Source organism: Ochlerotatus camptorhynchus, unplaced genomic scaffold (assembly GCF_037179485.1).
Source record: "Ochlerotatus camptorhynchus isolate MF236.1 unplaced genomic scaffold, CSIRO-AGI_Acam_v1.1 ptg000556l, whole genome shotgun sequence".
Lineage (NCBI taxonomy): Eukaryota > Metazoa > Arthropoda > Insecta > Diptera > Culicidae > Ochlerotatus > Ochlerotatus camptorhynchus.
The window spans coordinates 1,523,581-1,550,547 of record NW_027041039.1 but is presented as its reverse complement, the minus strand read 5'-3'; the positions used below and the strand labels follow the sequence as shown (position 1 = coordinate 1,550,547).

The following is a 26,967-nucleotide window of genomic DNA, read 5'->3' as shown; positions in this document are numbered from 1 at the left end:
TTCCATGAGCGGTGTTTTGCATTAAAATCACCAATAATGAAGAATTTAGACCTATGACGGGTAAGTTTCTGGAGGTCACCCTTAAGAAAATTCTTTTGCTGGCCTACGCATTGAAATGGCAAATAGGCAGCTATAAACGTAAGTTGTCCAAATTTTGTTTCAACAGAAACTCCCAAAGTTTCAAAAACTTTGGTTTCAAATGAAGAAAGAATTTTATGCTTGATTCGTCTATGAATAATGATGGCAACGCCACCACAGGGTCCATCAAGACGATCATTTCTATAAATCAAGTAATTTGCGTCCATCTTAACCTTATGGTCAGGTTTAAGGAACGTTTCAGTTATAACGGCAATATGCACGTTATGAACTCTCAAAAAATTAAATAGCTCGTCTTCATTATCTTTAAGAGATCGAGCATTCCAATTTAAAATGTTTAATGCTTTAAAATCCATTACTGAATTTTAAAGTCATGACAATATTATTAGCAAATTTTACTCCAGTTTGAATAGCATCAAACATGGTGTTAGATTTAAGCATATCAGAAATCATGTCAATTAATGAATTCTGTAAAAATTCCATTTTAGGGGCAGTAATGCTTCCTAAGTCAAAATTATCAAAATTTCCGTTAGAACGTTGGTTAGTATTTTGATTTCTACCCGCTGCAATAGCAGCATAGGTAGCTCCATTAACTCGCTGAACATTGTTAGCAGCGAGGGGAGTAGGTACAGATGAAACATTTGAAGCAGGGGTGATATTTGTACCTACGGGTACGAATGTAGAATTTGTTCCTCGCTGACCGTTGTTAACAGCAGAGGAATTTGTACCTGGTCGGAAACGTGGAGCGTTTCCTACCTGTCGGTTAGAACGAGATTGTAGGATCGCTTTGCGAGTCTTACATTCCCAAAAATTGGATTTGTGGTTTTCACCACAATTTGAACATTTAAATTTCTTAGGATCTTCCTTCACAGGACAGTCGTCCTTTGCGTGAGAGGAATCACCACAATTCATGCATTTAGCTGGCATGTAGCAATTTTTAGTTCCGTGACCCCATCCCTGGCACTTACGGCACTGAGTGAGGTTTTGGAAATTTCCTCCAGTCTTCCTGAAGTGTTCCCACTTCACTCGGACATGGAGCATAAGGCTAGCTTTTTCTAAGGCCTTAAGGTTGTTTAGTTCACTAGACTTGAAGTGAACTAAATAAAAATCATTAGAAATCCCGTTGCGCGAATCGCCAGGACGGGATTTCATTTTCATTTTGATTACTTGGAGTGGCACAACTCCAAGTAATTTTGCCAGTTCATCTTTGATCTGATCCAGGGATTCACCACTGGGCAGTCCTTTCATGACAACCTTGAACACACGTTCAGTTTTGGTGTCGTAAGTAAAAAATTTGTGCTTCTTCTCAGTAAGATACTTGAGAAGACATTTAAATCCGTCCAAGGTTTCAGCCAATACACGGCATTCACCCCGACGTCCAATTTGTAGTGAAAACTTAACTTTCACGAAATTCAAAAGTTCCATGCGAAGAGCATGGAAATCGGTAGTGGTTATCACAATAGGGGGAATCTTTTCCTTCTTGGCATTAAGCCGGGAAAGTTTACTAGAATTTTTCTTGGATGATGGATCATTCTCATCATCCGTGAGCAAATCAAATTGATTACTCAAATTAATTTCTTCAGAAGGGGGGTCAAGAGTTTGCCCCTTTCTTTTGCGTTTAGGCGCCATGGCGGCAGTAAATTTTTTATCCAAATCGACTTCCAAGCAGATTACTATAAGAATCTGAAGGATCGAAGAGGAATTTTCCAAATCGATATCCAAGAAGGATTACCTCGGGTAGGGTCCAAACAAGGATCGAAGAGGAATAAGAGGAGTTGAACAAGGTAGAAAAAATTTTACAGGTTGAGCACTGAAAAGTGCTGTTTAAATTTGTTGTAGCTTTAGGTAGTAGTAACACTTCCTTAAGCAAAAAGCAAATAGATCCGCACGGCAAGAGAGCACGATGCGGACTGATCTTCCTTTTAATGATTTTAACATTATTCGACTGGATCGTGAGGATTCGCGTGGAGAAGGGGATCAAAAAGTGCCATTCCTTCTATAAAGTGAATCTTCCACAATTCCCAGGTATTGAAGTTGTCGCCTGTCAGGCTAGGCTATGTATTGCTTCTGTACTGTATATTCCTCCCCGAGTTTCAATTAATCAAAAACAACTTTCAGATAGGGGAAATGACGGCTTCGGCATGACAGACTATTTTCGGCAACCCAAATTGAAACACAATTTTCACTGGATTTTCTTACGAAAACACTTCGCTGAATGCATGCAAACGATTCTTTATGCTTTCAGCTTCAATTTGACTATATTTTTACCACTGAGAAAAAGCAATCTAGCAGGGTTTTCTTGAAATGAAACACACGCACTACAAATTGTAGCTGATTTCGAGTTGCCGATAATAGAACAGCAGATTTACATGCAATTCAAATGGAACGGTTGCCGAAGAAAAACTGGTTGCCGACAATACTCGCTCTCACTAGAGAAGATTGGAGCTTTGTAAAAGCGTTTCAAAACAGTTTTTGACAATTCTTTCGACTGAAATTGTTAGAGCAGCTGGCAGCAAAAGATTGTAAACAAACCAATACTGCATATGTGTGCGTTCCATAGAGAAAAAGGCTATAGAAAGAAGGTCGCTGCTTAGGTTGCCGAGAATACGTAAATTCCCCTATCTGTTCAGTTCTTCCGACTCCACGGTTGATTATGGGAGATTTTAATTCTCACGGTACAGGCTGGGGGGACAACCGTTCTACCAACGGGTGGCAACTAACGATTTTAAATTGGCTCACTACTTGACTAGCCTATTGGTCCCAAGCAAATCGATTAACGTACCCCATTCTTGTCAAAATTCTAGTACTACACAATGTTTGTTTTGATTTGCTATGAAAGATTGACAGATAAAATGAGGGGTTAGTGGATTTTCCTATGTTTCGAGGGGTGAATCGATTAGCTTGGGACCAAAGATAGTACCAGAGCTGAGCCAAAAAGTTAAGCACGTTTCTTCGGGACCTACTAGTCTTAGAGTTACCTCTATGGTTCTACTATGACCTCTGTGACAACTTCAATATGACCATTCTTAACAATGGAGAAGTAACACGTTTGGCTGGTCCATTCTCAAATTGAGGTAAATTAGACCTCACACTTTGCTCTAACTCATTATCGTTGAATTGCACGTTCGTTGGATTGCACGTGGAATGTGATCCAGGATCCCCACGGTAGTGATCACTTGCCGATCAAAATTTCGATTGCCAGTGAGTTCAATCCGTCGGAATCTACGACCTCGTAACATCCCGTAACATCGATTGGACAACGTTCAAGACCGCGATAGAGGAAGCCGTGTCGTCGGTAGAAGGGCTTCCACCGTTGGAGAAATATAACTTCCTCTCCAATCTGATCTTGGACAGCGCGCTTCGAGCTCAAACTCGGCCGGTTCCTGGAAGGTCTTTCCGTGGGAAACCTCCACCAGCAATGCACTGAGGTTTAGCATGAGCATGAGCATGATTGACCGCCCACGGTTGCTACTCTGTTATTGCCAGACCAGCTGTAATTACACAGAGAACCAATAAACGATGCTTGGGACTAGCAATCATCCTCAATGTGTAAAAACTGGTGATCTCAAACTAGGCAATACCAGCGCCGGCCGCGCCCGAACACAGGTCAAGAAAGGAAGGGGTAGGAATGTGTTGACGTGACACTCGCTTTGATGGAAGCCGAGAACACCTCTGCACTTCCACGAGGAATCACTGGGATAATTGGGTAATAGAGTTGGATTTGAAGCAGGGTTCGTTTTGGTAAACGATAAGCTGAATTGATGCCCTAACGATCGTATAACGCGAAGGAGCTTGGGATTGAACCCACGGTCTTCTGCTCAGTAAGCAAAAACGTTAGCCACTAGACAGACGAGCTCCTTTTTAATCATCGAGTTGCTGTTATTACCATGTAGTCATGTTAACAAATAAAACGATTGACGAATCTTGAATGTGGATGAGCTTGAGATTAGACTCATGATGTTCTGCTCAGTAAGCAAAACCAGTTGTGCTAAGGCCATCGAGCCCCTCATATCACATTGTAGTGTTACTCAAGTTTTTATGACTATTCAGACCCGGCACCGACGACAACGAAAAGTTTTACAAAATACACGATAAACAAGCGATCTAACCATACATTTTTAATATGAAAGGATCTGGGACCGCGTCTTTCTGCTCAGTAAGCAAGCCACTGCAACCGACGATTTTTGAAATCCTTAAACTAAAAGCTACGAAAGAGGCCTTTATTAAGATCCATTTCACGCGACGTTAAATGTTTCGATTTTCTCTTTACGCATGGTTCAGGTAATCATAACAAGCTATGACCGACGTGATGATTGTTTAAGACCTAGTTGAACAAGCTATTCAAATGAAATTACGCCCTCGAATTTTACTTGGCATGTAATGAACAACAGAAATACGCGATAATTCATATTTTCAGCGGTTGGTGGTTAATTTTAAATATACTAACGGTACTGCCTACGACTACGACGGCGATTACGACAGCGACTACGGCGGCGCCTACGACAACGACAACAGCGAATTTGTAGCTTACTATTTGTCTAGGATAAACACCTTTGCCTGGCACCTCCACTGGTTCTTCATGTCCGCTATCTGTCACTGTTTGCAAAATATCTAATATCAATTACCTTCCAATACCAATACTTCCTGTATTGCCATGGTCATCTGGGAGGAGAGTCGCATCTAGTGCTTTCCCCAGGAACTGTTCACGGCCACCAGCTACTGCCCGTCCAGTCTTGGGCGTATCCAGCCAGGCATCCTTCAGATTACTTACAATCTCCGACACTCAATGCAAATCGCAGGCACACTTACGCTAGTTACAAAAAAAAACACACCCGTGCAAAGAAACGGATCAAATAAACGTCACTCTCGCGAAAGCACACCCGTCGTCGTCGAACGGCAAAAAAAAAGGAATCGGTGGGCAATTTTGTGATACGGATTTCCAAAATCAACCGGGAATGCACGAATTTCACCACACCCAACTACGAAACACGTTCAGAAGCACTTTTGGTACACTTTCGTTCGAAAACACTTATTTTTTTTTTTCAAAATAGTTGCGAGTGAACCAACATCATCACCGCGTAAATAAACTAAAATAAAAATTATCTCTCGCGATGTCACAAATCTTCTGTTGCTTGCAAACATGATTAATCATGTTTTCTTTCTCGATTCTAAAACTTCTCGGAAAGCGAGAAAACCACCACTCACACACGTATAACCGTCCGGGAGGCGAGTGCCAGCGCTAATCCGGCAAATGCACCCGAAAACTATGAAAGCTAATGCACGCACCAAACAGTGAAGAAACTTAGAGACGACCGCGAGTAATCGGTTCAATTCCTTTAACTCTAGATTTAAGACATCAATTATGTATAACGCAAAATTAATACAAAAAAAGGGACCGACAGTATAAGTTTTATAATATTATTATTATATAGTATATAATCTTCCTTAGTGGAATATATCACATATATAACATAAAGAGGCGAACCAGCCTAAGGCTGAAAGTCTCTATAATAAAGACAAAAAAAAGCCTTTATAACACTTCCATAAGCCTCGTACGATCATTTCTTGGTTGTTAATAGAACATCCTTGGTGAAATAGGCTACTTCACACAGATTGAACAACCCAATTTCATTACTTCATTATGATGGCTACCAAGCCTTTGGGATTTTCCTTATTAGAGAGTTGAATAGATTTTTCTCCTTTAGCTTACTTAAATCTTTGGTTTTAATTAGTTAGGTAGGTTCCGATTCAACACATTGTAGTTTCATTTATATACCTGTGATCTTGACTTTTATACCTAGGGGATGAGTACTTAAGGGGGTTAGATTTTGATAAGTTCTTTAGTGGGAATGACACTGATGAAGACTGCACATTGTAGTCGAAATACGTATCTGTCATGGATACCATGTTTTAAGTGGAATTAAATGGAAGATAACCTTTTTTTGCTGTTTTATTAAAGCATTCCGCTAACAACCCAATTTCATTACTTCAACAGGGAAAGGTTTTGCAGCTGAGTTATTGACGAAAGAGAAAGTCGATGAAGAGAATCGATCAATGCAGATAGGACCTTTTGAAATGCTTATCTAGATTTGTTCTGTAAACAGAGGAACCGGCAGGGCTCACCAACAAAATAGTACTTTTCTTTTCAGTCATATTCGAATTAAATTAAATTTAATTCAAATTATTTGTGTTACAGTTTATTAACATAAAGATGTTTTTTTTTCATTTTCCTTCTTTAGTTTGCACTAAGATTTTGATATTCTGGTAGATTTTCTAAATTTAGAAGTTTCGAAGCACATGCCCATATAAACCCAAACTAAGATCTGTAGGATAAAAAAATAAAAATTAAGCTAGAATACGGCATTCTTTTTGAGCATACATTCTAAATTTCAGGGTTTACCAATTCACTAGATATTGAAAATAGGCCGAGCGGGCTACAAAATGATGAGTTATGCTATGGTCCTCCACCATGCTTCCCAAGTTTTTATGGTGGAGCACAACCCCTGTTCTCCCATGCACTGCTCTTCCGATGTGTATTGTGGTCCCTAACAACGCTACCAAATTTGAACGAATCTGGTTATGATCTGGATTTGCGGGAGAATTTTAAATTTTGTATGGGCCGCAAAAAAATCAAATATTACTCAAATTTCCCCAAATCTCGGTAATAAATCGGGAATACTATGGAAAAGAACTTCGCCGAAGACTACAAATCGACTGCAAAGACTTCTGAGATAATTTTTTGTATTGTATTAATTTGGCCTATTGCTCCACGTATACCTACAGGCGTATATATGAGCTTGTAGGTGCGTGTGGAACGCTTTGTCTAACGTTAAATATTAATAATTGTTTGTACAAGAATTAAATCGGTTTGGGGTTGTTCATAAACTACGTACACGGTTTATATGGGGGGGGGAGGTTGACAATTATACACGGCCCATACAAATTTAAAAAATGGTATGGACAATTGTCTACGCAGGGGAAGGGGGGTGTCAAGAATCCTAAAAAACTGTCTACATAGTTAATGAACAGCCCCTTTGCAGTCTTCGACAAAATTGTTTTGTATTGTGTTTTCAATTAAGTCCGAGATTTGGTGAAATTTTTGCAATATTTGGATTTTTGGTCAGCAAATAAACAGGATCGGTACGTTTGACTATTCAATATGGAAATGTAAACAATGAAATTAATAATCTAATCTAAAGCATTTGCAAGTCATCCTATCCTTAAATTGTTGCCCTCAGAGCCCAGTATGTTTTACAGCCAATTTTCAAATAAATATCATCGTTTATTTGTGTTGTATATGATTATTCTGACGGTTAAAGCTGACTAAGCTTAAAAGGACTTGGAATTAATTAGTTCACGCAGAAAAAAGTTTTTTAATTTCAATTATATTATGTATTAAAAACAACAACAAAAATTATCATTCCCCGGCTAATAACTTTTTTTATTGAATTCAACAATAAATTTTTATTGTTCGGACATAAAATATTGTTGTTTTCAAAAGCTGTCAAAAACGCAATCAAAAATATATTTTGTTGAATTTACAATATTTATTTTCAAACAGACAAAATCTTTTTTTAATCAAAAAAAATTTAAGTTGCTACCAACAATAACTTTCTTTGATTTAAAAAAAAATTGCTGCGAATAACAATTTGTTTTTTTTGGCTTAAATATTTTAATTTTTAATTTTAGCAGTTTTTCTTTTCAAGAAATAATTTTAAATAAATTGAAAAATTGTTTTTGATTTATTTTTTTATTTATTAACAAACGAGTGTACAAATAGTAATTCAATAGGTTTATCCATTATACAAAAATTACAAAACCGGAAGTATGACCTTTCATTAACGGTATGTAAATTAATAGTTTGCGTTTCGAAACGGGCAATGTTTGAAACCAATGTAGGATCCTGTGATTTATAAACCTCAAAAGATTGCAAATGTTCGTCAAAATAACGACATTGCATGCTACGGCAAACTAATATTAGATTATTGTTTTTGTCTATCATTATACAGTCCAGCTCAAACATATTGATAATATTACAATGTTTTACATATAAAATAGTACCTTTGCTGAATTTCGATCCCTGTTTCATGAAACTGTCTAAAAATTGTACTGAAATATCAAGTAAACGTATTTTTTCTGTCACAAATAATTGAAAATCATTATTGGAAGGAGGTGGCGGCAAGATTTTAGATTTGCTGAAATCTATTCGTGGGGTAATAAAAGCGTTGTTGTAAACGTTGAGTGCAAATTTATACCCCGCCTTTATACTCAAAGATTTACATAGATTCGTTTTGTTGTTATTTACCCTGCTGTACTCTTTGGCATTCTTCATATAATAAATGAACACTTGTCTATGTTTGTCTCCGTCTCTGTCAACGGCTCAAGCTCGACTAAACTGGTCTTTATTGACAAATCCAAGTTTGAATCGGCCACTGGGGCGCTTCAATCGCAGCGGTGATAACTCTGAAATAATGTGTCAAATGGAATACATTTTTGAAATTGCGACCGAAAACTATTATTTTTTATTTATTCTAGCGAGTTTCTGTGGAAGTCAAAACATGATACGAGCAAAAAAGTAGTGCTCTTAATAATGGTATGAAATGCTGAGTGCTTTGTTTCGAAAATATCTTCAAAATAAACAAACATCATCCAAATCACCCGATTCGTCAACCGACTAAATCTATTGCCACTTGTAATTAATTTCAGTTGTGTGTGTGTGTGTGTGTGTGTGTGTGTGTGTGTGTGTGTGTGTGTGTGTGTGTGTGTGTGTGTGTGTGTGTATGTGTGTGTGTGTGCGTGCGTGTGTGTGTGTGTGTGTGTGTGTGTTTTTTTTTTTTTTTTTTTTTATAGTAAGGTTTAGGAAAGCTTCAAGAAGCCTGGCCTGTAGTGAAGGTGGCACGGTGTGGTATCCACTAGTTGCCTAGTGCAGCTCCACTAAAACCCATTCCTTACTCTCTCCTCTGCCTGGATCCCCCCGGGACCACTGTGAAGCGACTACTTCGGGGGGTGGCTTTGCTCATGCACTTGTCGTACTCTCAGCGCTAGCTGGCGTTGCTAGATCGCTGCTCTTCTCTCCATTTACGCTGCAGCTCTGACATAATCTGTGTGACTGCCCTGCTGACGGCATTCCAAGAGTCCTCCTCTCGACACATTTCATCAACGACATTCTCCACGTTAAGGACGGGCATCTCCGTTCGCACTGCCTCGAACCTTGGACAGTCAAAGACCACATGCTCCGGCGTTTCATCGACGTTGCCACACTCCGGACAGAGGGGTGACGCTGCGTGTCCGAACCGATGCAGGTATTTCCTGAAGCAGCCGTGGCCAGACAGGAACTGCGTTAGGTGGAAATTGACTTCTCCGTGTTTTCTGTTCACCCAGGTCGAAAGAATCGGTATTAGTCTATGTGTCCATCTACCGTTCTCCGTCGTGTTCCACTCCTGTTGCCACTTAGCCAATGACTCCACTCTCACAACTTTCCGTACTCTTCCGGCTTCTCTCTGCCTGTAGCACTCACTGTCCTCCGCCAGGGTGATGCCGATAGGGATCATACCGGCGATAACGCATACTGCTTCCGACGAGATGGTTCTGTACGCACTCACGACTCGCATGGCCATGAGCCGGAACGTACTGCTCAGTTTCCTTTGGTTCTGCTTCGTTTCCAGCGCTGGAACCCAGGCTGGACCTCCATATCTCAGTATCGATGATGACACGCTGGCCAGAAGACGCCTCTTGCTACTGCTGGGACCAGCGTTGTTCGGCATGATTCTAGCTATCGCGTTGATGGCCTTCGAAGCCTTCTCACAGGCATATTCGACGTGGCTGTTGAAGTTTAGCCGGTCATCGATCATAACTCCCAGGTATTTTAACACACGCTTCGAGGCTATGGTGTGCTCCCCGACGGTGATTTCCGCCCGCTGTACCGCTTTACAGTTACTGACCAATAACACTTCCGTTTTGTGGTGGGCTATTTGCAGCTTCGCTTTTTTCATCCAGTTACCAATCATGTCGAGTGCCTCGGTTGACAACACTTCCACCTCTTCCAGCGTCTCGCCTGTTACCGTCAAGACGACGTCGTCCGCAAAGCCAACGATCTCAACTCCTTTGGGCAGTTTCAGCGTTAGCACGCCGTTGTACATCCCGTTCCAGAGCGTTGGACCAAGGATGGAGCCTTGTGGAACTCCCGCTGTGATCCTAATCGATCTCTGTCCCATGTCTGTCTCGTAGACCAGAACCCGGTTCTGGAAATAACTCCTCAGGATCCTGCACAGGTAGTCAGGGACTCTCATTCTATGCAGTGCTTCGGCGATGGCCTCCCAGCTGGCGCTGTTGAACGCATTCTTGACGTCGATCGTTATGACGGCGCAATATCGATCTCCTCTCCGCTTCTGTTTGGACGCCTTTTCAGCTCTCTCGACCACTGTCCGAATTGCATCCACCGTCGATCTCCCTTTCCGGAATCCGAACTGCCTCTCCGACAATCCATGCTCACTCTCCGTGTATTTCGTCAGCCTGTTTAGGATGATCCTCTCCAAGAGTTTTCCGAGTGTATCCAGCAGGCATATAGGCCTGTATGATGCTGGATCCCCCGGCGGTTTTCCTGGTTTCGGCAGCAACACTAGCTTCTGTATCTTCCACCTGTCAGGGAAGTGACCCTCGTTCAGGCATTTCTGCAGCACCATCCTGAACATGTCCGGGGATGACTGGATCGCCGCTTTCAACGCTACGTTGGGGATTCCATCCGGACCGGGAGCTTTCTTCACCTTCAATCCTTTCGCCACTACTACGAGCTCCTCGTTGGTGATTTCGACGTTATCTCCCTCTCTTTCTCCGTACGGTGTAGGTGGCCAGGTTGTTGGGTCGTGCTTCGGGAAAAGTCCTTCCACGATGCCTTTCAGCTTCTCTGGGCACATTTCAGCGGGCATCGTTGGACCTCTGATCTTCGCCATCACGACTCGGTATGCGTCGCCCCAGGGGTTGGCATCAGCGTCTTGACACAGCTCCTTAAAACAGTTCGACTTGCTCTGCTTAATCACTCGTTTAAAAGCGGCCCTGGCCGCTCGAAACACTTCTCTTCGTTCCTCTCTGTCTGCTTCCGTTCTTGCTCTCTGAACACGTCTTCTGGCTCTGAGACAACTAGCGCGGAGAGTACTAAGTGCCTCGTTCCACCAGTAGACTGGACGCCGTCTGTTATTTGGCTCCAGTTTCCTCGGCATGGTCGTGTCACATGCTCTCACTAACGTTTCTGTCAGCTCGTCCGCATTTAGATCTACGGGACTCCCGTCCACACGAAGTGCCTCAACGAACAAATCCTTGTCGAAAGCTTTCGTCTTCCACTTTCGGTCACAAGTTCTCGTCCTCCGTACTGCCACAGTATTCCGTTGACCGATGCCATATCGTATCGCCTGATGGTCGCTATGGGTATATCCTTCGCACACTCTCCAATCCATGTTTGCCATCAGCGACGGACTGCAGAAAGTAACGTCGATAATGGATTCTCGGCCATCTCTGCGAAAAGTGCTGCTGGTGCCTTTATTGGCCAGCATAACTTCCAGTTTTGCCAGAGCTTCCAGCAGACTGTGCCCTCTTGCATTGGAACACCTGCTTCCCCACTCCACTGCCCAAGCATTGAAGTCTCCTCCGATGACTACCGGTCGTCGTCCGACCAGCTCTTCGGTAAGTCCATCAAGCATCTCGTAGAACTTCTCAATCGTCCATCTGGGGGGTGCGTAACAACTACACATGAAGATTCCGTTGATTTTGGCGATGACGAAGCCTTCGTATGAGCTCGCAACCACTTCTTGAATGGGGTATCTGCCCATAACTTGTATAGCTGCCATCCCAGCTCTATCCGCAACCCAGTTACCGTTATCGGGAGGGACTCGATACGGTTCCGCAATGATTGCAACGTCGCACTTTGTTTCTGTTGTCGACTGCCACAACAGTTGCTGAGCAATGTCGCAATGATTGAGGTTTATTTGGGTTACCTCCATTACTGTTGGCCTGCCATCGCCTTTTTGTATGCTAGGCATTTGAAGCCTCCCGTCGTATGATCGTTACCGTCCTCTTTTTTGCAGAGCATACACCTCGGATGCTTCGTGCAGCCTCTTGCAATATGGCCTTTCTCTCCGCATTTCCTGCACAGATCAGATCTGTCAGGGCCATTGCAGTTCCTCGCCTGGTGACCGAATCCCATGCACTTGAAGCATCGCTCCAATTGCTTGGTAACCCGAGGAGTGGCTTTCAGCGAGCACAATGACCAGCCAACCTTGACCTTGCCCGTCTCCAACAGCTTATTCGCTGCAGCTGTCGAAAGCCGTATAACCGCCGTTTGCATGCCGCCGTACGCCTTCCTCATGCGGATTGACATCGGGACATCTCCCAGATCGCAGTTCACTCTCAACGCACTTCTTAGCTCCTCTTCTGTGGTGATCTCGTCCAGGTCCCTGCACTCGACCACTGTCTCCTGGGATAGAGCTCTTACGCTCGCCCCTTCGCCAAGAGACTTTTCGACGAGCTCCTTGAAGGCTGAGCTCTTGATAGCAGGATCCTTCTTCAGCTCAAAGAGGATCTCGCCTTTCTGGGTTCGCCTGGTTTTCACCACGTTCTCTCCTAGTTGCTTCAACTCCGGATCCTCTCGTACCTTCCGGAGGAGTGCTGCATACGACGTTTTGTCCTTAGCTTCGACGATCAGAGCATCGCCCTTACTTCGCTCCCGACGAGTCCTGGGTATCACCTTCTTCTGTTCAGCTTTCTTCTTCATGTCTTTTTCCTTCCGTTTTTTCCACTTCTCCTTTGGCTTCTCGACGGTACGCCAGCCTTCCTCCTTGTTGTCTTCCTTGTCGTTCTTGACTTTTTTCAACTCCTCTTCCTCTCCTGGAGTTTCCCTTTTCCTCTTCTCCGAGCGTGGATTTCGAGGTCCCTTTGGCGTCTCCTGTATTTCAGCTGCTGCTTTCTCCTTGGCCTCGATCAGTGCCCTTTCGGCAGTTACGGACCTCGTCCTCAGCGCATCCTGTTCACGTTCGGCAGCAATAATGGCGGATTTGATGCCCGTCACCATTTCCTTTATTGCCTTGTGGACGTTGCTCTTATCCTTGATGAAGTCATGGAGTTCATTGATCCTCCTCCTGACCTCCATCAATTTGGTCTTCCCAAGCTGCAATCCTTCTTGGGGTGTGCTACTGCTGGATTTCGGTGTGAACACCTGGCTTAGCATAAGACCTAGCTCTCCTTGGTGTCCTTGCTGCTCACCTTGGGGCTTACTGCTGCTGTTGGAACTCGCTGTTGCCTCCAGGTTCAACACTGGTGATCTCTGCAATATCCCGCTCCTTCCGAACACGTTCGCTCCTCCGTTTTCAATTTCTGGCGTCTTGCCGTCGTCCTTCATATTTTTTTGGGTTTTCTCATTTTCTTCTTTTTTGTTTTTTTCTCCGTTTTTCTCCATTCTGTTGGGTCCCCCCTCCGGGCCGCTATCTCCACTCGTTGTATGTAGTCGCCTATCGTGATCCCATGGTTATCTATGCAAGCAGGGAGGCCATGCTAGGGTTGACACGGTCCTTCATGGGGGCCGTGTTCAGAGCCAGATCGGCGTAAGTCAGGAATGTTACATCTGAGTCTACTACTCACCAATCACCAATTGGTGACGAGTTTTGAACGTATCCGGAGGCCTGCCAAGGTTTTACCGGGACGGGGGCAGCCGCACTATTAGCCCACTCGCCATTTCAAGAAGGTGTCACCCTTCTTTACTTAGGGAGCAGAATAGCACGACTGTCAGCCCTGTAGCGTGGTATCCAATCCATTGTACCGTGTCGTGTCCATAGTTCCATGCCGTATCCAGTATGCCATAATAAGGATCTTACTGGCGTCGATCCTAATGTGCCGGTTGGCACTCCTGCGGGTTGACGAAGCATTTCCTCGATCGCCGTGTTATGGTTACCGCGCCAGTGTTCGCGTCGCACCCCCTCACTTTGCTATTGTCAGAAGGACAACATTGCCCAGGCTACACCACGGGGAGGTGTGAGGTAGGAACTTGTGAGGACCAGAGATAGGAAAAACGCTCTTCCCAGGTTGTCAATTCACCATTTGTAGCCCTGTGTGTGTGTGTGTGTGTGTGTGTGTGTGTGTGTGTGTGTGTGTGTGTGTGTGTGAGAGAGTGTGAGTGTGTGTGTGAGTGAGTGTGTGTGTGTGTGTGTGTGTGTGTGTGTGTGTGTGTGTGTGTGTGTGTGTGTGTGTGTGTGTGTGTGTGTGTGTGTGTGTGTGTGTGTGTGTGTGTGTGGGTGTGTGTGTGTACAATCTAACCCCCACTGTCCGGCAGTGTTATTATGGAAGAAAAATGCTTTTTATTACCCTTAAATTAAAGCAGGTTTAGTCCGGGAGTTAGAAGGTGTTAGCTCTATTGCAGCTCGAGTGACCCATTACAGAATGCCTGGTATATAGCTTTGAAATTTGTTCAACTGTATTAAATCGATTTGAATGGACATTTCTTATCAATTTTGTTTCGAATACCTCTTGATTCATATGCTGGCAGCACTTACTGGCCCTCATCGGCGACCAACTCATCTGTCCGTAAATGCAACAACGCCTAAATCTCAAAGCTCTCCGAACGTCCCCTCGAAAATGCAATCGAGATATGTATAAGAACAATCTTCAACTGGAACGTACTCACCAAATCAATACATCCGGGAGCAAATTCCCGATGCTTATTTTTCTCTCGCAAACCCGTCGTCGTCGAACGGCAAAAAAAAAGGAAACTCGGTGAGCAATTTTGTGACACGGAATTTTCACTGAACATAAACCGCGAATTCACGAATTTCACCACACCCAACTGCGAAACACGTTCAGAAGACCTTTTGGTACAATTTCGATCAATTTCTTTCGAAAACACAACAAAAAAAGTTACAAGCGAGCCAACATCAACACCAATTGTGCCGAGCTCTTTCACCCGCACTTTAGGTGAATCATCCTGTCGCAAAAAAGCCATGCAGGAGACGGATTCTTCATCGCCTTTAACTGGTTTAGCGCATTGGTCACAGGCGGAAGTCATGCTGACTCAGTTTCCAAAAGTGATTTAGAAACAGCGGTGGAGATGCTCTAATACGCAAAGAGGAATTGGATTCTCAAGATCGCCCAATGCTAGACAACACTACAATATGTCTGATTGGATAACTTTTTCACTGTTTTCACAACACAAGATATGCTCTAATTAGACGATTATCGCAACGAACTGCACTTTCCACTAACAACCAGTACAATATTACAGGTATACCGAACGGAAAAAACGAATAACGATAGCCCGTGTGATAAAAAATCGACAAATTTAACAGCGCACAATCACGACGATGTGAATAACAACAACTTGGGGCTGTCCAGTTCCACTTGTAATTAATTTCAGTTGGTGTATTAATCAGCAGATTTCATCGTTTTTCGTCTGGTGATACACCGAGCAATCGGCCTATTTAATAGATTTTCGTCGATGGATTTAGTCGGCTGACTTCACCTTCTGTTTAATCGGCAGATGATTTCAAACCTTAACATATTTTCTGAAATTTATAAGTCTTGAAGTAGTTTTTTATTTAGGAACAATGCATTACAAAATAGTTTTATGCATTTTGTACAAGATTAATCCATTCTAACAAGAAATTTGCATGAAATTACTTTGAAATTAATCAATTTTGCAAACAATCAATGAAATTGTCAAGGGCTGTCACAGACTTATCACCGTCGATTAGTGCTTATTCCTGCCACCAGACGCGGAGGAGTTTAAGTTGGATTTCTCAATTACCGATTTGGTTTTCAGCCTCTTTTCGCATCGTTTCATGTATTACACACAAAATATAAATTGTTCGACGTAGGGTAGATACCACAATTTGGAGGACAGTCAGATGGATGCTCATCAGTTGATGACGAATTCAGCCGTAAGGAAATCATCCGAAATTCGACAGCATATTGTTAAAGGGCTCGAGCAATCCAATAATCAGTCGAAGTATTGCGGATGTTTTCGTTCAGTGCAGGTGCGTATTCTTCTGAACGTGACTCTTCGTGGTTTCTAGATGACCAAATTACAAGAATCAATGTATTCCACCACCGTTCAATAGGCTTTTTCTGCGGCAACCATGTGGATAAACAGGTGGTTCTTTTGTCACTCGCCCTATTGTCCACCATGGTCCACACTGCAGTGTTCTAGCGTTGCTTACATGGTATCACACTTCCCGCCAACGAACCCCTTTTCCGTGTTTCGTATACGCCAAAAAAAGTGGTCTCACACGTTTGCCAGCTCTTTAGACACTGCCCTATATTTCAATTGTCTAACATATACATTCGGATAAATCAATGTATAAGATTTTGTAAGATTTCAAATCTAGACACTTAAGATTTTAATCAATTTTTGTTGTCTCATGCTAAGTGCGATAAATTAACCATAGTAAAACCAATTTTTTCTCCTGGAACTATATTTCTCTATTTTTGAAATATTTCCTATGCATTCGAGTTCCCTGCGTCCTTGGTTACACATGTTTGTTATTATGCGACCATCCATAAATGACGTATCATTTATTTGACCAATTTTAGATCGCCTCTCCACCCTCGTAGCGTGTTTTGCCATGCCCGGTCACAACTTCTAGAACCAACCCCCAACCCTCCACGCTCAAATGCTATGTCACTTATGCATGTTCTCTAACATAAAGTGATGCCATAGTAAATTGATTACCCATGGCAAACCATAATACATGAGTGAATATTTTGTTGTAAAATGATACTCCTGAGAGAAACAGGATTTCTGTTACAAAATAAAGCATTTAAAATTCATAAAAAAAAAAATAATTCAGATTTGGCTGATGCAATTAATATTTTTATTTCATGTCACCCCGCCCGACATTTCCAAATATCAGGTTTATAAGAAATCGTCACTCGTTCTGCGCTTTATCGTAAAGCTACATTTTTTTAATTTATAATTTTATTAAATCAATTTGACAGTGAGCATACATAAGGGCGTATACGCGATGATCGATTCTCTTCATCAATTTTCTCTTTGCATTGCTACAGCTAAGCGAAACAATTTTCTAGAACTTGTTCAATGGTTTTAATTGGCTATAAAAAGCAACAGCAAACGAAGAGAATCCATCATCGCGTTTACGCCCTTATGCATGCTCACTGTCGAATTGTTTGTTCATTTTTTTTGTTCTTCCCTTGTTATTTATTCCCCCTATATGAACTTAAGTCTTCATAGTTTATTGCGTTCCTACTGCCCGTCTAATAACATCACTGTGAAAGCGTTACTCAATGTATTCTTTCCCAAATCACTTCAATTTTAGATAATTACAGTCACCCCAGTATTATGGGCCAGCTAGTCAATAATATTATGGGTCAGTCAGTTCTGCGTGTTAATCAAATGGAAGTGGCTCATGTTTGTGGGTGACCTATAACACTGGCGTGACTGTAATACATGTAAAATATCTAAGCTTCAATCGCTTGCAAATGTAACTACATCATTCGTCATTTCACCCCAACAGGGCATAATCAAGGAAGCACGTGTAAGGGTGTTCAATTTCCCGAGTAGGAACTCGAGTATGGTAGTGGTCATCGATCGGCCGGTGGGTGCCAGCGATAAACCATTAAAAGTATTGGCCCAAGAATTGCTTGGTCGTATCGTGTACGTCAGCTGGCCACATCTGACGGAGGCCAAAGTAGTCAAGGTAGCTGACGCCAAGCAGGTATTCGAAAGGGACCGTGAACCATGGGAGAATAATGACAAATTTTTCGGCACCTGGGTCAAGGCTATCATCGAACAGTAAGTATTAGCGAAGGGATGCAGAATTCGGGTTATTGCTAAAGTAATTTGTGTTTAAATTTGCAGTCACAACAACCGGTTGGCGATCGATTTGGGTTATATCGATCAGTTGGTTCATGTGAAAACATGTGTTGGCAGCGAGTATGTACTGAAGGATAATCGCTACGTACTGAATAAGCTCTGGAATGTGCATGAAACCATGTACCCGGTGCAGTCGATTGTGACGGATCTGCAGGAAGCTCTAAAGACGTTGAAACCTTACCAGGAAATTAACGAAATGTTTCCTGAGAACTGTATTGTCTTTCTGCGGGCTACGCAGTGGTACGGTAGTTTGGGTTACGTGATCGATGTAACCGCTGGACATAAGCGAATCAAAACGCGATTTGAAATTCACGAGGAACCCGATCTGAGTAAAGTCGTAGACATCAATGAAGAAGCCAAGAGTCAATATCTGACTATGCAGGATGCTGCTTCGATGATTGGAATATCGGCTAATTTGCTGGGCAGACTATCGTCGACTATATTCATGTTGAAGGGACCGAGAAGATCGGTAAATATAGATGAAGGTGGCAAACAGAATATTGGGCTGCAGCTTAGAATGGTCACACAGGATATAGAAACAGTAGGATACACTAGGAAGGTGCACAAAACTTGGATGTTTTCGGAGAAAGTTGTCGAACTGGTGAAGAGCTACCACGAAAAAGTTCCTCGTTTGTTTGAACGTTTGGAGCATTTCGGAAGGGGCGATATTCTTTTCGAGGGAGAGGTATTCAGTGATAACAAAGACGATGATATAGGAATGAAAGAGTTGATAGCGTGGATCAAGAGTCAGGATCATGCTAAAGCAGAGAAACGATCATGTGGTACAGTGATGCTGGAACCCAATGCCGTAGAAGCGTTGGTAAATATAGTGAATGAACAGGCAAGCAAATTGCCAACGATACAGACGATGTTTGTTCACCCGAAAGACCTGTACAAACCGGGAATGAAGCAGGCCAGAAGTATAGACCATAAAGCCAACTATGAGCTGCTCGATCGTGTAATCATTGCTCGGGAAACTGAAGTTGTGCCTTTGGGCTATAGGGGAACCATCATCGGGGTTCACCTGGCCAAAGACCCGAATCCCGTTCGTCAGGAGAGCGTCATTGCCGAAGGGGACAAATATCTTGATGTATTATTCGATAAGGAATTTCCCAATGGCGTACAAGTGTTCGGTATAGCCGCCACTAGAAACCGCGTCGTTCGGGTTGCGGAAGGAGCCGTGTTGAACATCTCGTTCGGTACAGCAGACTTGGAGTACAAACAAGTCGACCTGGCACAACCAATCATCATGCCGGCGGAAGAATTCATTGCACGCAGTAATCAGCCGTCACAACACCACCAGAAAAAATATGACGTGGTTCGCATGCATCCCCAGAAACCCACCCTGACGGCGGAATCCATCAAGAAACGCCTCAATGAACGAATAGAAAAAAATAACCCAAACAAGGCTTTCGTTCATGCCAATAGGAAGCCATTGGAAGAAAGCGTAGTATCGGATCCCAACTCACAGACTTCCTGTGATTTCGGCAAGCTGTGGCACAAGCTGAAGGAATCCCCGCAAGTACCGTCCACTATCGATGACCGGGATATGCAGAGCTTCCTAGTGAAAAATGTGGCACCTCCTCTGCCGCCCAAGACGCTTGAAGTTACAGCATCGAAATCAACTGATAATATGGTGAATGAAAATTCGGTGACAGATCCTTCGGATATGCTGCGGAAGATGCTCAGAATAAACTCCACCGGACAGGAGGAGAACGTCACATCGCCTACTGTACTTAATGGGGTGGCTCCTACCACTAACGACAGCCCATTCGTATTGGTAGGTACTTCATTTAATTGTTTATGCTATATAAACCATTGCATTGTTCCGACACTGTTGTACACACCAACTGCTCATTTGTTAATAACTTTTCACTCAGGTGTTGAAATTTGTTTTTCTTGAAAGTAATTGATAGATTAGGATCATAGTTTACTATAGATATGCAAAGAGTAGGTAAATCTTAACATTTGAATCAACACCAATGAATTTTTACACTTTAAGTACGAGATGTGCAGCGAGCATTTCTCACTTAATTTTTACAACGCAAAAACAAATACAGTTTATTACTAGAATTAAAATCTACTTGTTTTTACGTATCTATAACAAGCTTAAACTCTATTCTACAGGGTGGCCAGCGAACCGGGAATACCGGGAAATATCCGGGAATTTGAAAAGTAACCGGGAAAAACCCGGGAATTCGTCGAGAGAACCGGGAGAAATAAATTTACCATACCATAGGACCAATTGTTTACACCAGGATTTCAGAATAAACCAATAAAAAAAAGTGATTATTTAGTTTAATGTCTTGTTCTATTGGCTGCATATTTTTGTCAGTATCCCCTCTTATTGTTTTTAGAATTTAATCACTCCCGGGGTTTAATTTTATTCAAAAATGAACTTGGAATTCTGCTCTGAATTATTATAGAATTCTTCTAAAATTAACCAGAAAACACTCTGCGTAATAATTACCGTTGAATTCTTTCTGGTATTTCCTTGAAACCCCTTCTAAGAAATTGTTTGGAATCCGTCTTGGAATTCCCTTAAACCTATTCGGAGACTTTGAATTCAATGAAAATTTTTTCAAAATTTTCTTTTAACTCTATTCAAAATAGCATAAATCTTTCGAAATTTAGAATTATTTAGGAACCCCTTGGAGTATTTTAAAGAATTTCTTTTTAATTATTGCCAATTTTTTTTGCAATAAATTTTGATGAATTTTTCACACTAGGGTTGAAGTTATCGCCAGAACACTCTTAGAACTCTGTGTCTTTTTGAATTCTCACCATAATTCTCTAGGGATTCTTCAAAAATTACGTAATAATTTAATTTAGAACTTGCAATCTTCTCCACAGAAATCCATCCAAATTCTTCTTACAATTTCTAAGGACTTCATGTCAGAATATAATTCTGGAATTTTGCTCAGAACTTCTCCTTTGAAAACTAGGTGGGCCTCCTCAATAGTTGTTTGAAATCAACACTTTGAATACGTTTAAATTTTACTGAAAATTCCAGGGTTTGTCCACAGATTCTATCGATTGTTCTGTAATTTGTTTTAACTCTTAAACCGTGTTAAAAAATGCGTACAATGTCGTTTTTTGTTGAATATTAACAACCGGGGAAATTTTTATGATTTGAACCGGGAAACAAATGGGAAAAGTCACTGGCCACCCTGATTCTATCTACTGCTTCAAAAAGAACTATGTTACGTCAATTGTGTGCGAAGTTATTAGCAAATGAGCAGTTGGTGTGTACAACTGTGAATGCCAAGCATGCCGACAAGTCTAAGCACGGCTTAGAAGACTAGGTAGAAATTAACCTTCCGCATTCCTTTCCGGGTACTGCCGGCCCTTCCTCTTGAAACAGACCTGCTGGTGATTTCCGAATGTACATATAGGGAAATAGCTCTAATCTTGGCCTAAGTATCTAAAGGTTGGACCCATCGATAGAAATGTACTGTTCTTCGAACAATGCGTCATCAGATGATCGTTATTTCGATTCATGAGATGCTGTGATTTAATAATTTCATTAGGCGTACGATCTTATCGCTGAGAACTTTGACCATGTGTTGGGCAGCAGCCATGACCCGAGCAGATTGAGATCAATTTGAAATCAAAATTTGCTGTTATTATGCAACTTTTTTGATTACTCACTTTGATCTCATTTTGGTTTAGTTAACGGGTTAGCACAGCAAAAATGAGAACAAAATTTTACACTGAGGAAGGAATCAAACGGAAAACTAGTCCTGCATTGAAGGAAATCAATTTGATTACTGATTTTGCATTATTAATATTTAAATCAATACGGGCGTGGCGTAAATGATTAGCATCCGATGTTTCTCATCCTGTAAAGTTCAAATCTCACCCTGGACCAGGGGTTGAAACGGTTGACGTTTTTTACTACACTCGCTTCGATGTCGTACGCGACAGTCTGTTTGTATTCGTACACTCATGCTCTACCGTCGTCTGTCTCATACATCACAAACGGTAGAATAACATTCGAGCAAAAAGAAAATTATCAAATAACTATCATATGACATATGTGATTTCGTTCTAATTCCTCAGTTTGGTGTAAATCAAACCATTTCTGATCAGAAATGTTATTACTAGGACATCATTGCTTGCTATTTTCAGAATTCACACAAGCACAACATCAGCAGCTTTTATTATGAGAAAATCTGAAATACATACATTCGTGACGGTCTTTGGCGACAGTGTCGTATGACAGAGCCTGTCATATGACATTTTTTGGTGCTGTACTATGATAGCTTGTTTTGCAAGTGTCGGAAGCAGTAGCGTTTCCTTAACCTCAATCTACCTGCGCACCAACTCTCAAAACATAAACAATTATCAAAATATTGCTTGCAATGGATATATATCGAGTAAACTAGAAGATTTAGTGTATGTTTCAACCGATTCGAGTATGAATATGGCATTAAATCTGGTTTTGAAAGTTGGTGCACAGGTAAAAAGTGAGGTTACGGGACGCCACTGCAGTGCACTGGTCGGAGGCAAAGGCAGTCGATTATCACAAAAAAGTGTCGACTACCGTGACTGCTTACAAGACTGCCCTGGACAAGTCACGAATGAGCTAAAATGTGGTAAACAAAACCAATGTTGGCAAAATCATCAATCAATTGATATTTTTCCACTCTCATACGCTCTCAATATCACGCGTGATATTGGAACAAAATAGGGGAAATGACGGCTTCGGCATGACAGACTATTTTCGGCAACACAAATTGAAACACTATTTTCACTGGATTTTCTTACGAAAACACTTCGCTGAATGCATGCAAACGATTCTTTATGCTTTCAGCTTCAATTTGACTATATTTTTACCACTGAGAAAAAGCAATCTAGCAAGGTTTTCTTGAAATGAAACACACGCACTACAAATTGTAGCTGATTTCGAGTTGCCGATAATAGAACAGCAGATTTACATGCAGTTCAAATGGAACGGTTGCCGAAGAAAAACTGCCGACAATACTCGCTCTCACTAGAGAAGATTGGAGCTTTGTAAAAGCGTTTCAAAACAGTTTTTGACAATTCTTTCGACTGAAATCAGAGCTGCCAGGTGGTTTTATAAAAAATCTGTATCCACTCTATTAAAAAATCTGTATTTTCTGTATTGACAATTTTTTTCTTAATTAATCATGTTTTGTTGTTTTACAAATACAGTGCATACAAAATAACCATAAAAAGTGCTTAACCACCTATTCGGGCTATCGTACTAACCATACGGGATATAATTGCGCCATTTGTGATATCGTCCGTACTTATTTATAAGAGTGATATGAAGCCGTTTGAAAATGTATGGAGATTTTAGTTTCTATTCATTATCTTCCTGATAAGCAGTTTTAAATGCAAAAAAGTGCACGAGTTCATTACTATTTGATATTTTTAATATAGATGAATACAATTAATTACATCATTTGTGTGGTAGTTACACCGAAAAGTCGAGAGATGTCGCCCCGCCAGTGCTGGTAAAATCATTTTTGCAATATGGAGAATATCAGAAAATCCGCAATTTCTTACGAAATACATTTTCAATGCAAGTAAAATGTTTACGAGTACTTGTATTTGTACCATTTTAATGTGCTCGGGCACTTTTCTTGTATTTAACATACATGCTTATATTGGAAATATTCAATTAATACTGTAAATCCCCATACAATCTCAAATCGTTTACTACCAGCTCCATATGCATCATTTTATAAAAATCTGTATAAATCTGTATTGTAATTTAAAAATCTGTGATAAATCTGTATTCTGTATCGGGTCTGTATTAAGATTAAAAAATCTGTATAATACAGATAAATCTGTATAAATGGCAGCGCTGACTGAAATTGTTAGAGCAGCTGGCAGCAAAAGATTGTAAACAAACCAATACTGCATATGTGTGCGTTCCTTAGAGAAAAAGGCTATAGAGAGAAGGTCGCTGCTTAGGTTGCCGAGAATACGTAAATTCCCCTATCATGTTTGATATTGATTTTACAAGCTCCTTTGATATTGCGACATTGCGAGACTATTCACAACGTGCATAAATCAAGCTGAGAGTTGACTCAACACAAAAATGATTCCCTTGCACATCGTTTTCTTAGAAAGAGAAGGTATAGTTTGCTATCTCTTTTTACTATTCACCGATGGCAAACACGAAATGACTGCTGCCAGCCGTTATGGAAGTTTCAGTTGCGTTCGGGTGTAAAGCAAAATCACGAAACTCAATCTCACCACAGTTTGTTGAGATTTGCAGCTGGTGAGATATGTTAGCTAGGATTGGGCGATCTTCAAAGAAAGATCGATCTTGACGGATCGATCTTATATTTGGTTCTAGAATCGGTACCAAAGAATCGATCTTTGGTAGATCGATCTTTTGATTCTTATTTTAAATACGCTTGTTTTCGTTCGTACCCCAAGAAATTCATTCTTTTATAATATTCAATTAAAAATGTTGCCGTGACGGTAAGGAGCAATTAGCATTGGAGGGAGGCAGTTCAAACCTTCAAATGTTGCTGTATGCGTAAATATCGGAAACGCAAATAGTGACATCATTGTAGGGAGCGATGCTGATGTTGACGTTATTTTCTTTAAATTTACAACGCAGTCTGCGGTGAGAGTAAAACGTTTTTTCGATGTAAACACACTTAAAAAATTTAACATCTATTATTTGTTTGAAGATTGAAAAGATCGAAAGAAGAGATCGATTTGTTCGATCTTCTCGTGGACAAATAATCGATCCGAAAAATCGTAAATCGGGATGAAAAAGATCGATCTTCCAAAGATCGATCCAAGATCGCCCAATCCTAATGTTAGCTTTCTGAGCTGCGATATCACAGCTTGCAAAATCAACCGCAGTTGTTTGCTTGTTGATTTTTGTCTACGAAAATCAAGCGTGATCTTGGGCGTTGGTGAGATTTGATTTTTTGATATTTTCCCAACACTGAACAAAACAAATTAACAATAATCATAAGAACAACAATTAAATGTTTAACAAGACGTTAACAGCAAAACTTGAAGTTAAACTACTTTACTTTTTAATCTTTTAAAATTGTCGAACCTCTTAACGGAATCCCTTTATGAAGAGCTTTGAGTGTGTTGGTTTATTTCCTATAAATTTCGTTATAATTGCTTATCTTTTGACAGATACGCGTATTTCGTCTACTACTTGCAGACTTCATCAGTGCCAAGTACTCAACACCACTTTAATTAAAAAAAAATCTTAACTTTATAACGAAAGCTTAATATGATATCAGACTTATGTCGTTACAATTGAAATCAAAATAAGTTTTCAGTAGACAGGAGCAGCAAATCTTTATACCGATTTGCTTTCATTTTGTTAACCGACTATGCTGTGCTAAAGCAGTTCGGAACATCATATTTATAAACAGTTCACCATATTGATTAACCTAAAAATCTAACTATTTTCTCTTCCTATGCCAGCAAACAAACGCTCCTACAGCTCAACCGGTGGTAAACATTCCCATGCCAAAGAATTTGCCAAAACCGCCATCATCGTGGAGGTCACCCAAAAAGTCGCCCAGCGATGGTCAAAGTGCGCAACCAAAACAGCAAAACTCCACCATCAACACATGCACGAATCCTCCTCCAACAGTGAAGGAGGGCCCGAAGCCACAACCCCGGGTAACGATTCCACACCACTACCCACATGTGCCTCAGCATGCTCCGCCCGTTATGCACCATCAGCCGCCATTCATGCAGATTCCTCCGTTCAACATTCCGCACAACAGAATCTACCCAACAGGACCACCAATGCCGGGGTATCCGAACCAACTGCATCCAATGCCTCGCTATCACCATGCCCCCCAGCTAATGCCGATGCACCAGCAGCCGCAACAATTGTACAAGCCCCAGTATTCTAATAACATAGGCAACGGATCCAATAACAACCAGCGCCAACGGGGTCCAAAAGGGCCTCAGAACCTCAGTTACAATCGAAATACACCCGCAGGAACCGGAGCATTCGTACCATTGCAGGCAATTCTCAAGTCCAAGAACCCTAGCAACAATTCCACAACAACAACCGCGGCCTCGGCCGCCAATGCAAGCAAAAAGCAACCGACCCATGCCAACCCATCAGCAACGGCATTTGCTCAGAAAAATGCCGAACACAGGCAAATGGTAGAACAGAAACAGGAAGAGGTAAAGCAAAGCTTTGCAACATTCCTGGCCGCCGATAAAAAGGCTAATGAATCTGTGATCTCTGATAAGTCGGTACCGATGGAAGCAAAAAGTGATAAATCCGAAGCGAAACAAGGTGAACATATTTCGAAGGTAAAAACTGTTTTCTATTGATTGACGAAAACCAAAATAATCCGGATTGTCCTTCTTTTGTTTTTGTAGTCGATCGAACAAAACTCGTCCACCGCAGCTCCACCGAAACAACGGCAGATGAGAATCGCTGCCAAATTCTCTCAAGTGGAATAAGACGCGTTTCTCCCTTGTATCGAGATTATCGTTTTTAGAACTAGGTAAGATCATTTTTTAATAACACCAAGGTGTTGACCTTTCTTGATTCGTGATCTGTATCCATCATACCAAACGTTGCAAGAAGAATTTGCAACAACCGAGCTCCGAAAGATGGAAAATCTAATTCAAATAAAATTATGGCGTTCAGAATTAACAGGACCTAACTGAAATTTTGGAGCAAGAGGTTTGTCATGATTTAAGTAATAGATATATGTTCAAAGTGTTGACCCTTATACCCCGTTCATATTACAGCTTATATCACGTAATATAAGCTGTCTTGCAATGAGCACTCATACATCTAGTTTTCACTGGAAATCCTATGTATGAGTGCTCATTTCAAGACAGCCTATATTACATGATATAAGCCATAGTCTGTCCAGGGTATTACGTTCTTATGATTGCACTAGGACGCCACAGCATAGTTTACACTTGTTTAGTAATTTTATCTGTAAGTCGATATTTTTCATGAAATTTCATACACAATGTCTGTACTATTGTTTCCATTATTGTAAGACTTA

General features: G+C 41.4%; 1 protein-coding gene across 1 annotated transcript in view; it reads left to right on the top strand.

The window, feature by feature from the left end:
- pcm (pacman) overlaps nucleotides 1–26,669 on the top strand; it is a 36,700-nt gene extending 10,031 nt beyond the window's left edge. Inside the window, exons 7-10 of the mRNA XM_065236571.1 lie at nucleotides 17,604–17,881; nucleotides 17,948–19,742; nucleotides 25,403–26,254; nucleotides 26,324–26,669. Coding sequence (XP_065092643.1) covers nucleotides 17,604–17,881; nucleotides 17,948–19,742; nucleotides 25,403–26,254; nucleotides 26,324–26,407 — 3,009 coding nt within the window. The 3' untranslated portion in view covers nucleotides 26,408–26,669. The remainder of the gene's footprint in view (nucleotides 1–17,603; nucleotides 17,882–17,947; nucleotides 19,743–25,402; nucleotides 26,255–26,323) is intronic.
- Nucleotides 26,670–26,967: the final 298 nt, after the last annotated feature.